At 37.2% G+C, this 15,179-nt stretch overlaps 1 protein-coding gene across 5 annotated transcripts in view; it reads left to right on the forward strand.

The window, feature by feature from the left end:
- Oat (Ornithine aminotransferase precursor) overlaps positions 1-15,179 on the forward strand; it is a 108,845-nt gene that overhangs the window by 60,921 nt on the left and 32,745 nt on the right. For all 5 annotated transcript variants that reach the window (XM_083134674.1, XM_083134673.1, XM_083134675.1 and 2 more), the window contains exons 3-4: positions 6,924-7,148; positions 14,743-14,966. In XM_083134674.1, the coding sequence (XP_082990800.1) occupies positions 6,924-7,148; positions 14,743-14,966 (449 nt within the window). The remainder of the gene's footprint in view (positions 1-6,923; positions 7,149-14,742; positions 14,967-15,179) is intronic.

Raw genomic sequence — 15,179 nt, forward strand, 5'->3', positions numbered from 1 at the left:
CTCTCCATGGCTGCAATGTTGTCTTTTGTGACTGCCATGAATGCTGGACCCAGGCAAGGAAAAATCCTTTGCACTTTTGATGCCATTTTTTAACTTGTCAGTCCATTCATACATTTGTCACCATACTGAATTCTCATCAGACGATGAATCTCTATAGGCGACACTCCTTCGCTTGGAGCAATGTTGCAATGGCACTCCTATCTTGTCAAACCATTTCCCAGGTGCTTATGCATGCTGCAGGCATGTCAAAGACATCTTTTGGTAGCTCAAGGGCACTGCCTTCACATACCCGAGACACAATGATATCTGTCGTACATGCGATTGTAAATGCAACTTTTCTGGTTTTCCTCTGCACAATTCTTGTACTTTATATTGTTAAATTGTATTTTCTGTACTGGTTTTGAAGTTTACATCTGAAAAATAGTGTGTTTTCTCTTGAAACATTTAAAAAAAAAAGGAAGTTACTTTTGGGCTTGTAAAACTGTAGTTATGCATGTAAAGCAGAATTCAGTTGTATTTTTTTAATGCTGACACCGAACGGACAGTGTAGGCATTCTCGGTGGCCTCCACCACCGTGTTGTTGCATTGCAGTAGGGAAGCGTGGACCGACGAAAGAGGCAAGCGATTAGAGACATGCATATATATATATATATATAATTGTTGATTCAAATTTTGCCCCCCTTTCCAATTCATATGAAGGTGGTGCTTCTGACTCAAGGGACATAAACATTACAATCTCCATCCAAGAGAAACACATGCATGGACGATGTACTCACCACAATAAATTCCAAACTCCTGTAAGTGTCGCACAAAGCCTCCGTGAGATAATTCTTTAGTCATGTGAATCGGATGTTGGTCGCCTCGCTTCCACGATTTTCATTTCTACACTTTTCTCCCTCGAGCTAAACAAAACAGATATAAATTGCTAAATAATACACTCACCTCTTTGGGTTCCACGATGGCATAGTGGTAATATCGCCTTGTAGTCAAGGGGTCCTGGGGTCAATATCCAGTTGAGACAAATTCAACGGTAGTTCGGATCCCACATTAAACTGTAGGCACAGTCTTGATTAACCTATCTGTGCAAAACGTGAACTTAATAACCCAACTCAAACAAACAGTAAAGCACCCGCACTTTGCCGTATCAACAGCTTCCAAATTCATGTTCGTTTCGATTAATTCAGAACACAAACACCGGCAACAAACGCTCACTTCCTCACAGATTCTTTCCCCAACTACAAAGCATCCAAACAAGATCACCGAAAAGCTCGGAAATAACAGAAAGTGATACCAACCTATTTCCTTAATTTTATCACTCATGGGAGAGAAGATATATTACGAGGGTCACTATTTATATTTTGAGCCTAACAATGAAAAAACAGGAATTTGGCATTGAAAACTGCTTTATTGTTTTTCGAAGTATTCTCCTTTATGGTCAATACACTTTTGCATTCGTTCGAACCATTTGTCAAAGCAGTTTTTCCAATCTTCTTGAGACACCTCCTTAATATGGTTTTTGAAAGCATCAATGGCATCTTCCGCCCACGAAAATCGTCCACGCAATTTATTCTTGACATTCGGGAACAAGAAGAAGTCATTGGGTGCCAAATCAGGACTGTACGGCAGATGATCCATCAATTCGATTTTTTGACTGTTCATAAAGTCGGTTGTTAGACGAGATGTGTGACAGCTGGCATTGTCTTGATGAAGAATGATCCGACGGCGTTTGTTTGTTTTCCGTATTTGACCGAAGACCTCTGGCAAACAAATTGTTGTGTACCATTCAGAGTTGACCATTCTACGTTCCTCTAAAGGCACAGTTGCCACATGACCAGTTTTCCCGAAAAAAACAGGCAACCATTTGTTTCGATGTGCTTCGAGCGGGAACAACTTTTGTTGGATTGGGTTCATCTTGAAACACCCATACAGTCGACTGCTGCTGACGTTCCGGCTCATATGCATATATTCATGATTCGTCATCTGTTACAATCTTATATACGTCTTTTGAAGCACCACGATTGTATTTATTGGCCATTTGTTTGCACCAGTTGACGCGAGCGTCTTTTTGAGTTTTTGTCAAATTGTGTGGGATCCAACGAGAACATACCTTTCTCACAGCTAAATGATCATGTAATATTTTATATATGCTGGTGGAACTAATGCCTATGGTTGCCTCAATCTCACAGTATGTCACATGACGATCTTGCAGTATTAGGTTTTGCACAGCATCCATGTTTTCTTGAACATCAACTGATTTTGGACGACCTTCGCGAATCTCGTCGGTGAGCGAATGGCGGCCACGATTAAATTCGTTATACCAGCGTTTCACAGTGGCAAAGGATGGGGCTTCATCGCCAAATGTGGAAGTAAGTTGATCGATGCACTCTTGTCTTGATAATCCACGTCGAAAATCGTAAAAAAAGCATTGCACGAAAATGGTGACGAGTTAATTCCATTTTATTGTTGTCGCGCAATCTCCAAGGCAACATAAACAACACAAATCAAGCTATTGACAAAACATTTGAAGTACGTTATGGTCAATAATGCCAGACGATTCCATGCAAACGTCAAATCGTGCCTAACTTCAATCAGTGTTGCCAAGGCTCAAAATATAAATAGTGGCCCTCGTAGTTTGGAGATAGAAATTACACTGTAGAATCACAATCATTACAACAGAAAGAGTATGTATACAATGTTTATGTAATAAAGTGCCATAATAATACAAAATGTTTCTTTATTATACATGTGTACAATGTATACGATTTAGATTGTGATGTTTACAAATATCAGAAGATAGTCCCTTTTCAGAGACTTCCTTTCCACGCCAATTTCTATTCAAAAGCCATCAATTTATTGAATTTACTTGCAAAATTTGTTAAGCATTTCACTTGAATTACTGTGTAGTTGCCAACACTGTAGTTCTCAACACTGGTGACGTAATCTGAGCTGGACACAGGGTGCAGACATTCCTCTTCCCAGAAACACAAGCTCTCGCCCCTTCCACCTTTGCCTCAACCCATAATGTCAAATTTTTGACCCATTTTAAAATTCGCAAAATACAAAATAATTTTTAATTTAAGTGACCTACATGGAATTTAGGGTAATGACAATGCTTTCTTTCAGTTATTTTATGATTATTAATTATCAGTATCCTTGTGATCTTCTCTATGTCCTCATGAAGATACAGTGGTTATTGTTCTGCTGGCAATGTTTCCTTTTGCTTTCCAAGAAACACTAAGAAGCTCAGCTTTTCTGTGAGGCTTGAGGCCCGTTTCCCCAACAAGATTTCACGCTTTGCCATATGATCCTTTGCGTACATAGGATTCCCTGTATCTGCGGCGCAAGCAGAGGAGTCTGCTGCTTGCAATGGGCTGCTGAAGGAGTTTGAGCCCGTAAAATCTTGTGAAATCGATTGTGATGGAAACTAAATAAGGCTAAAACATTAAGTACATTAAATAATAAAGCATGTTTGAAAAAGAACTCCCTAGTTTTAATGTGTCCTAGACGTAGTCTACAATTAGGAGTGCCTAAAGGTACAGTGTATGATGTTGTTCGTAAAAGACTAAAGTTGCACGCCTACAAATTGCAACTGTTACATGAAGGGAAACCTACTGATAAAATCCAAAGGTATGAGTTTGCTGTTGACTTTCTACACAGAATTGATGATGATGACAATTTTTTACCAAACATTCTCTTTTCTGACGAGGCTACATTTCATGTCAGTGGAACAGTTAATCGTCATAATTGTAGAATTTGGGGGGCAGAGCATCCACATGAAGTTATTCAGCATCAACGTGACTCTCCCAAACTTAATGTCTGGTGCGGTTTGATGGAAGATCGTGTGGTTGGTCCTTTCATTTTTGTAGAAAAAACAATAAACGGGGACGTTTACCATGACATGTTGACAGAGTACGTCTTTCCCCAAATGGACGATATTGAGGCGGAAAAGGGGCTTGTGTTTTTCCAACAAGATGGCGCCCCACCTCATTACAGTAAACAGGTGCGTGCGGTTCTTAACACTCGCTTTCCAGGAAGGTGGATAGGCAGGGCTAGCCCAATAACTTGGCCACCACGAAGCCCAGACTTAACCCCACTGGACTTTTTCTTTTGGGGGCCATATAAAAAATGTTGTGTACAGTGTTAGGATCAGAGACATCAATCATTTACGGGAAAGAATCGTCGCTGTGGTTGGGACAGTTACACCTGAAATGTTGTTGAATACATGGTGAGAAGTGGAATATCGTCTCGACGTGTGCAGGGCAACAAATGGATCCCACGTTGAGGTGTACTAACATTGAACAAAACTTGAAGGAATCCTCTTTCATGATATGTACTCGTTGATGTAAGTTTTCATTACTTTCCCTATTAAATTTATACTTAAAACTAGGGAGTTCTATTCAAACACCCTGTATTTTAATAGTGCAATCAGTGCTTGCATTGCTTGTACTATATCTTCGCTGCTGTCGCATTGTAATCAAGGTGATGGAGGCACATTGCACAGTGATTCGGATCCCACTTTGAACTGTAGGGCCAGTCCCGATTAGCTTATCTGTGCATAAAGTGGACTTAAAACAACAATTCAATTCAAAGGACAGTGCATTGTTTTAGGAAATCAGAATTTCTTGTATATATAGACTATGATCCATAGTTAACTAAATATTAGGGGCTGACTGATAAGAATTCTTTGCAGATACAAATAAAGTACCAAATAAAGTAAATTTATTGAAATAAGTAACCACATTCTACTTATTCGATATAAATTTGCAATTGTTGCATGAAAGTGTGAATTGTTTATTCACGTTTTTAATTAACATATATTATATATTAACATATATAGCCACCATATATAAAATTTTGGCACAAGAACTTGGCATGTTTTGTGATCAAAAGCAGTGTATGAACTGGCATATTGGTGTTAAAATTGTGAACAAAAATCTGAATTTGATTATTTAAGAACTATATTTATTACACAAAATTAACATTTCACTTCTAATAGCACATTTATATGGTTATCAGAGTATTAGGTTTATTCCTGTGTAAAGGAGTCAATTTTTGTTTCTCAAACACTTACAGCATAATTACTCAATTTTCCATGATTTGCATAACTTGCAGCATAATTCAGACCTCAGAAGGTGTTGCATTGGCAAATAAACCCTAAATTTCATGTTCAAGTGGTTATTTCGCATTTTGCAGTCCATTTTGCAGTCCATTTTGCATAGCGTTACCAGATCGCTATAAGGGAAATGTAGGACATACTGTCCCAAAATGTAGGACACAAAACATTCTCAATAAATATTTCGTATTTCTATAGAACATGTTAGAAAGTAACTGAAAAATGACACTTTTCAGCTTTAAACTATGAATTTTTAAATGCACAATTTTAAAACTTGCAATCATAATAAACAATGCACCTCTTACTACTGATTTAAGTGATACTTCTCAGAGGAGCCAATTTTTCTCAAAATTTAAGATTTAGTCAAAATATATTTATCTTAGAGTGGACAGTCAAACTCTTTGAAATTACAGGGACCAGAACCAAACATTTTACAGACTTTATGAAAAAAAAAAATTTCTATTGTGAGTCTGTTGTGCTGGTGGTAATGAAAGTACTCTCTCAACATTTGCATTATGCCCTGCAATGGCAAGCAAATATTCAGCAATTACCGCAATTTGAAATGGTTCCAGAAGGTTTCATCTTGAGTAGTTTTTAGTTCAATAACAGGGTGTCTACCAAAATAACACATCCAGAATTCTTGACTTTTTCTGGACTTTTCTTGACCTTTTCTCCGTTTTTATTAACGTTTATTTATTTGACCCCTACTTAGGTAAAGTTGGAAATTAGTACTTAAGAAAATAAATATTTATTTAATGAACACCCGTACCAAAGGGCCAGTTAAGATGAAAACTGATGCTATATTTAAGAAGAGAATTACTGTGCTTTATCTGTTAATGCATCCTGAACTGTTTTTGGAGACACGCAAGACTTTGGCATCTGGACTCATAGCCAGTGTAATCTTATGTGGGACTTGTGTCTCTATATATTTGTGATTGTCCCATCATGCATCTTAACTTACTACCATTTCAGCAAAAATTCTTGACCACAAGAATAATTTATTGCCTTTATATTGACTTCTTGACCTACTTGTAGATTTCTTTACTTTTTCTTGACTTCCATGACTTTCTTGACTGGCAGACACCCTGATTAACTCTATACCCCTACTTTACAATCAAATATTGAATATCGAATAAGAATGGGAAGCACCTTGTTCCATCAGTATAAACCCCAAGACAAGAAATTCCGCTCAGGCATTGAACAGTGACATCATCACAAAGTGGTCCCAAAAATTTGTTCATTAATTGCTTTCGTTTTCCCGTTTGTTTAATAGCAGGACAAACTTTTTTCTTTTTGGGCAATGACTGAATCAAAATAAATTTCACTATTGAGTTTGGAAGCGCAGTCCACAGACTTGTAACTTGCATGATTTTTTTCTGTTACACATTTCCCTAATTAATATTATGTGATGCTCAAAATGTAGGACATTTATGATATTTTTCAAATTCCTTCAAGATGCCAGACATAAGGCTTAAATGTAGGACATGTCTGGGAAAAACTGGACGTCTGGTAACCCTAATTTTGCATCATTTCGTGACAAAACATGGTAGCAAAATGCATCTCACACCTTTAAAAAACATGAAAAAATAACACTAGAATGTGTTATTTCACATTTTGTGTTTTCGTCAAAAGCGAAATATGCATGCCCCTAGTTATTGCATAAAAGGATCAGTTATAAATTGTTGATAGTGTTTATAATCATTAGGCTTTATGAACCAGATACATTACTAGGAAAGTGTTATAAACATGGATATTTTTTGTTACTGATGGAGATATGCATATGGAGTATCTTTTTTTTTTCTTGCCATAGGTGTGCATGTGTGGGACGTGGAAGGGAAGCAGTACTACGACTTCCTAAGTGGTTATTCCGCAATGAACCAAGGCCACAATCACCCGAGAATCATCGAAGCACTGAAGACGCAAGCAGATATCCTGTGTCTTACGTCAAGAGCTTTCTACTCAGATGCGCTGGGGGAATATGAGGAATACATCACCAAGTTATTTTGTTATGACAAAGTCCTTCCAATGAACACAGGTAATGAGTAGACCTTTGTGCATATTTTATTACCTGTATGCAGCTGTGTGAAATAAGAGTGTTTGCAATGAGCGTTTTTCGCTCGAGTGGCAAATATTTCACGTGGGCAATGCTAGATGGCAGACAGAATTGATAGGTCTTATGCTCAAGCGAAAAATGCTCAAATGAGTGGAATACACTCGAATTCTCGAACCCTATTAGTACACGAATTTCCTTCATTTGTCTAAGGTAATGGATCCTCAAATATGGATTGTAAAGTAAAAGATGAAGTGAAATTGAAAAATAAGTGAACATAGTCATCATCTCGATGTTAAAATGCAGTCTTGTATATCTTACCAAGATATGTGAAAGTGAAATAGATGATTATGGGCTGAAACTACCAAGGCTGACATTTCATGTTTCTGCGATTATTGTCACATTAAAATGATGTTGATTGAATGTTATAACTGCATTTTATTATTTCGCAGAATATGATTATCATTTTCGGTAAGTGAACGATGATGTACATGTATTTGTTGCACTGTGATTGTAATTGCTTAGGCAAGTCTGCCAGCATGTGTATCCATATTACGTTTTGGTCTGTAGATATTGCATACTTTCATATATATTGTATTTGAGCCTTACATAATAATATACAGAATTATTGTTTAGAATTGTAATTGCATAGAGTGGTTTCCTTCCATGTATGGATGGGTTTTAGGTTGACAGTGCTGCTTATTAGGCTCTGAAATATGGTACGTTGACAACCATTCCACTACGAGAGTGGTACGATCGAGCATATCATGCTTGAGTGTGGGAGATTCGATCTAGTTTTTTAAGCGAAAGTGGTCCAATGCAGTACTCTAGTGTGAAATACTGTCAACTCTTGCAAAAATTTGAAGGAAGTTGCCCGAGAAATAATTTTTGTTGTTGCACTTATTTTGGTCACTGCTTTGCGATTCTCATCTTCTGTCACAGCAGGTATTTTTCTTTAGGACGGCTTGTGACACCGGTGTCACAAGCAGCTTTTTATCGTAGTATGTTACTTTTTTTTTCACATACTGTAACTTGGGTAATGATCGGAGATACATGTTTTGAGTTCTGCATGAGTCTAGAAGTACGTAATTAACAATTATTAAAGTTTAATTTCATTGTTTCTATTTTAGAGGGGGAGAATATAAAATTTCACTTAGAAGCATGCATAATTTCAAATTTAATTTAATTAATTGCATTTAATTCTTTTTTTCTCCGAAAGTATTATAAATAAGTGCGTAATTTTTTTCCACATCAATGGCAAACATATTAGGCATTATGCAGATACCTTTTGGTGCAGTAGCGCAGGAACGTTTTTCATTTGGGGGGGTACAAAATTCAGCCTCCCATATATATAAACACACATACTACTGCACCTAAAAATACATTTCGGGGGTCCAACCAAGTGTTGCAATAATAATAACAATAAAAATAATAAATAATTATAATTATAATAATTATATTTAATTTAATTAAAATATTAATTACATATGTAAGTTAATTAATATTGTATTGTTGTTATTATATGAATAGGTAAAATATAGTAAAAGAATAGAGATATAACAGCATGTATTCATTATCTAGCTTACGTGTAGTTAAGATCGCCAAGATTTGCATAAAAACAACTGCCCTGGCAAGGAATTTAATGTCAAATAGAAAAAATAATTGAATATTTATTGAATAACAAATAAGGAGTTAGATCCAAATAACGAAAAGTAAAGTTTCTGATTAATATTTTATGGATATTATCATTAGTTGTGTGCATAAATCTTTTGGAACCCTTCAAAGCCGTATGAGCCAAATTCCTTGCCTTCCAATAAGTTCAGCGGAAATAAGCATCGATTATACAGAGCATTCCTTGACATTCGCTACGAGACTCGGCAGCAAGCGGCCCGGCATCAGCGCTTGTCTTTCCCGGTGAACGGGTCCTCGACAGTCGGTAGAGTCGGCTCTTAAAATTATAGTTTTCATATTGTGTGCTAACCTTGACTACAGAAGGTGTTGAAAATGATGTCCCTCTGCTGCAACACATTCCTGGCATCTCCGAAAGAAATTGGCATTTACACGTGCAAGTTCGTCTACTGTAATTCTCCCGATTTCTCGTACAATACTCTCTTTTAACTCACGGATGGTGTGCGGATTGTCTTTGTATACTTTATTTTTTAGATTTTCCCATTTTTCTTTCCACTTTCATTCAGAACTGACCCAATTACTCTAGACTTTTTTACGAGGTTTAATATAGTGGTCCTATGTGGAACGGGAACACTAGGAAATTTCGTTGCAAAACGTCGTCGCACTTCTCCACAATTCCTCTTTCCGAAGTAACACTCGACAAGATAAATCCTTTGTTGTAATATAAACTTTTGTGGTGCCATATTAAGCCACAATCTTCAACACACGGACACGACACAACATAACTTCCGAGGGAAGATTATACTGGCGTCAGTCTGCAACGTCAACAGAATGGGAAAGAGAGCGAAGGCAGGGAGAGCTAAAAAAAACACAGACTGTAGCGTGCGACTGTCGCGGACCCGTTCACCGGGAAAGACAAGCGCTGATGCCGGGCCGCTTGCCGCCGAGTCTCGTAGCGAATGTCAGGGAATGCTCTATAATAAATGCTAAGCAATTATATTTTGATTATTTACTTTTACGTCTTGGTAAGTCTTTCGGGGGAGTGTCCGGACCCCCTCCTAAATACGTCTTTGATACTTAGGTATAATGTTAAGCCATGGGAAATATTCTATTTTAGAACAGCACACACGAATGTCCTGTTATTTAATGCAAAATTTTCAGAACTATTTTTTCTTTGTTTTTCTTAGAATTTATGTTTTTTTTAAAAACAGATTTTAAAACCAGATAACAATTCTGAAACATATAAAGCTCTGGACTTCGTTCTGGCCTTATTTGAATTTAACGGAACGGAAAATCAGGAGTTCGAAATGTGAAAATTGGGAACAAAGATACATCTATTCATTTTAATGCAGGTTGAGATTAAAGGGGTGAGGAGGATCTTGAGCCACCCCAACCAGGAATAATCATCTCCCACCCATTGAATATAGAAACCACATTATGAATATATCATTTTATAGAGTTCCACTTCAGTTCATTCTAATTTTAAATTCCCATAGCTACGCATAAAAATATCTTTAAACAATTTATGGCAGATGTGTACCACATCCAATGTCTTTTGGATTTGGTATTTACTCAGACATCTGTAGGGCGTTGTATTAAAAAAAGAAAAAAACTGAGTTGAGATGGTTCCCGACCAACTCGTAAGAAGTCTAACTTTGAAATATTTGTGAAACATTTGACAAAACATTTATTTGTTATATAATTAGCTGTACCTAATGACTCTTCAAGCACTGAAAGTACTATCATTACATATGCAAAACCGAAATCCTTCAGATGTCAGAGGAAGCAAGGAAAGGCATACGCTCAAAATGTTGTTTTTTTTTCGTTTCAATCTTTGGTGGACAATATGAAGAACCGCCCAAGGTCTCTTTTCGTATGTAATAGTATTAAATGCAGATACATGCGTGTGTTTTAGGGTGACATGTCAATTTCTTGTTTATGTGAAAAGGTAAACTTTAATGTAAGCAAAAGCATGTGCGCATCACAGTTAAAGATTTTCGCATCTACAAAGAAAATCCAAAACACATTCCCACCTCGCCAGCCTCCGTGGCGGAGGGGTTGGCATAACGCGCTTTGACGCCAGAGGTAGGGCGTGTGAGTGTTCATCAATTTTATGATATCATCGCCAATCCTCATCTTTGCGATTAGCCAAAAGTGGCAGAAATGCGAAGTAAAATAAACCAAATAAATCAATCAAACATTCTCATCTCACTCAAAGACGTTGCGAATCCAATCCAAAATCTACCAATAGAACCTGCAGTGAGTTTCATTTGTGTCGTGCATTCATCTGACTAATGTAATTTTCTTACATATTGACTTTAGGGTTTAACTTAAAATGGCGTTGTGTTTGTGTTGCATTCGATACCTAAATTAGATTTTAAGCAATAAATGTCCAATTATAAGTATATCTAATACATAGGTAAAAATAATCCCCCCCCCTCTGATAATATCGCAAATTGCACCTTGTTTAAATGTCTAGGAAATATTTCATTTCACATAGGAATGATATCGCGATGCGATGAGTCGAAAATTGTCACAGCCTTATTTCGTGTCCTGTGTGGCGAGGTCCTTCTCGTTCTTGTTTGTGTTAATTTTTGTTTCGGTTTCCACTCGGAAGTCATTAAAGCTTATTCTAGATTCACTTCATGCTCAGATAGGCTAATCGGGACTCTATTTTCAAAATATCTTAATATATAGGTTTAAGTATAGTTTTCCGAACACCCCCTTACAAAGTTATGAAAAATATGGGTGAGGTACAGCAGTACATTGAAACCCCCCCCCCCCCCCCCAAGTTGGTCTGTAGTGTCTCGTCTCGTTCGTGTAAGTATTTCGTTTTGGAAAATTCCATTTTAAATATTCAAAAGAGAATGGGATCAGTCATATATCCTTCTGATGAAGATTTGTATCTTATCTTCGAATCGACGCGACCATTTCTTTAGAAAAGTGTACCCCCTCCCCCCTTACGCAAAGGAGCATTCGTCTGCAGCATGATTTTCTGAGAGCAAATCTGATTCCATCGTTTCACACACATTTTAAACAATTTTCATCTCCTTAAAGAGGTTTCCATTAGGTCAATGAACTAACTAGTAGCAACCACAATGTATAGTGGAACCACAAGCAAAACAACCTTCGCACACCCGCGACTCCTGTGCAGGAGGGGAGGGGGAGAGTGGACCATGCTTCCTTATGGCCCGAGCTGAACAGAAGAAGGGAAAGCTGCGCTGGGACTTTTCGTCCAAGGTTTTTTCCTTGTGGTCTCTCAATAGTAGAGTAAGTTTAGAATGGTTTGAATTTCTGTGGTAAGGAAGATAATGTTTATAAGTTATAAACAATATAGCTACACTTTTTTATTGGGCGAACTGAAAATAGGTTCTTTTAACAGTAGCACCTTGCGTCTGCTGTCAAATTTCCAAGGGGGGGGGTACAGGGGGTACAACTCGATTTACGGATTTAGGGGGTACAGTACCCCCCTTTAAAAATTTAGGGGGGTACAATGTACCCCTGTACCCCCCCCCCCATTCCTGCGCCACTGTTTTGGTGTAGCCTGTGTAGGGATCCGATGAATTTCAAATTTCGTGTAAGTTACTTTCTCTTTTCTTCTTCTTCTTATAATTGATTTGGAATTATTTTTTTCCATCAGGATTATAGCCCAAAGTATACTGAACAAAATGAGGTATCATTTGTACCTCTAACGTTCTTAGTCCTGGAAATATAAAATTTCATTTAGAAGCATGCAGAATTTCAAATTTCCCACTGAAAACATGCTCGGCATTAGTGCAAATACCCAGAAAATCAGCCTTTACAAGAGTTAAAGGCTTATAACCCCTTACACCTTTTATTTTCCCCTCACAATTTTAAAACAAGTGGGAGAAGAGGATTGAATATCTGCACAGTGGAAGTTATTCAACTTGACAACTTTAGATGGTTAATATGGGCAATTTAAAAGCTTCATTTCACTCACATATGTTATTAACAATTCTTTTGAGTAACTATAAATATCACAATCCTTTAATAACAAAATCTATCACAAATTTATGTGATAATATTAACAAAATCTATCACAAATTTATGTGATAATATTAAAAGTTCAACCTCATTTTTCCACAGTCAACAGGAACAACCCTATACATGTATCATTCTCCCGTTACTTTCATTTCTCTAATTACAATAAGCATTCTTTTAGGATGAATAACACGTAACAAAAAGTCTGTCCACGTAAATCAGTAAAGCTGTCCACTAGTCTGTAGAAAATATGACTTTAATGAGTCTACTGCAACCCTGCATTAAACCCATCTGACCAACATGAGTAATCTACCCTTACAACAATTTAAACAAGTGAAATATCTATTAAAGAACTATAATCACTACCAGGCCGTGCAGACTGAAAAAGAAATACACAGAGTTCCAATATACTCAACCTGTGTAGGGGGTATTCGTCCAGTCTCCAAATCGGTAAGGTTCTGCCATGCCAAAGTCTTTGCTGATACTGCTCCAAGGAGTAGCCAATGGCAGATCTTGCTTTAGTCACATGATATTACAAGTCTACTTGACGTCATTACATGAACCATACTACACTATATGCTTATAGGCTGCTATCTCAGACTACATTTTTTCAGCCAGTGAGGCTTTGTTCTTCAGGCAAACCATTCAAAGTTCTGGGCAAAATACTAGCCATGTGCTACTTGCCATGGTGCATTGTTAGGCCAATGTGTGGTACCATTTTTTGACAATTTTGATTGAAATGACAGTACTTTAGTATTTTATGGACTACCTCATTTGTCTACGTTAAATTATATTCCCCTCGCAAACATGAGTCATTTACCATAACATGCAAACTGCCCGCTTTTGCTCAAGGTCAGGCATTCAATTCAACACCTTTTTCGTTTGTTTGTATTCCTCCAGCGTTTAAAGTTGTCTAGGTTAGGTTACGTTAGGTTAGGTTGCTAATTGTATGATTTATATATTGTAAACTTTCAAATACAGTGTTCCTATTATGTCCATAAGTATTTCTTTTGGTTTCCCAGAAAACAGATGGTGTGAAATCAGGTAGTCCATGTAATACTAAAGTACCGAAATCGCTTGTCGGGTATCATTGTAATTGGGAGGATGTCTACTGTTAAAATATAAAAATAATAAAGTGCTCCCCTGTGCTATGCACCACACCATGAAGGCGTATAGGGGGTGTGGGGTTAGGGCCCCACACTTTCTTGATCACGGCTGAAGGTGATGTGATCAGCACCACGTCCCTGGCTGCCTGAGTTTCCTCCAGGTACCCACTTTATACAATGCTGGGTGGGCACTGGAGCTGCTTGAACAGGTGGAAAAAAATCCGGTTCTTCCACCCGGGGATCGAACCCAGGTCTATCACATGGTAGTCACATGCCCTAATGACTGAGCTACTGTGGCTACTACTGTTAAAATAAAGATGTTTTATTTATGATTAATAATGTTATATTCTAGTGTGCAGCTGTTATTATCAGCCTAGTGGATGTGCTGTTTCGTTCTGGTGCTTTGGTTTTTTTTTTTTTAAAGAAATGCTATATTTGGGCATATCTGCACCTGTGGAGTATTATCTGAAACACAAGAGCTCTACCTGTTAAAGTTATTATTTAGTTAATATGATGTGTAATTTTGCTACGAGAGCTATTAAAAAATGGCCTAATGCATTTTCGCAAATGGAGGTGGATCAAAATCGGTCCCAATTCCAGTACTACCCTTTTCCCAGAAACTGTGAAAGGTCTTACAATGAAGAGTTGACTAGTAATTTTTACTTTGTTACTTAAGTTGATGTATTAAGTGCTACTTTCAGTAACTACACAGTTCTTATCCTTAAAAACATGAAAAAAATACTTAATTGCGTAAGCAATATTTTAATTGTTTTTCTGTAACAATATTGTTAATAATAGTTCTTGTATGTAATATTAATGTTAAATTATTAATTCAATAACAGGTGTTGAAGCAGGTGAAACAGCCATAAAGCTGGCAAGAAAGTGGGGCTACTTGAAGAAGAAAATTCCAAAAAATAAAGCCAAGGTTGTGTTTGTTGAAAACAATTTTTGGGGAAGAACACTCAGTGCTGTTTCAAGCTCAACAGATCCAACCTGCTACGAAGGTTTTGGACCATACATGCCAGGATTTGAAATCATTCCATACAACGATCTCTGTGCACTTGAGGTGAGTTGTAGGTGTGTTTACAAGAAATGCAGATGGGTCTCTATATGCTAGATTTGTCTACTTCTTAAATTTCCACTAGGAACCCAGTTGTCTGTGTGAGTATTTGTGCTTTTCGGAGAGTGAAATGAGAGGTGAGTTTGGAAACATACCATCGAGATCGCCAGAAATTATTGTGGAGGAGGTCAGGCCATTGATAAAATTGTAATAGTAGAA

Source organism: Lepisma saccharinum, chromosome 1 (genome assembly GCF_977018435.1).
Source record: "Lepisma saccharinum chromosome 1, izLepSacc3.1, whole genome shotgun sequence".
Classification (NCBI taxonomy): Eukaryota; Metazoa; Arthropoda; class Insecta; order Zygentoma; family Lepismatidae; genus Lepisma; species Lepisma saccharinum.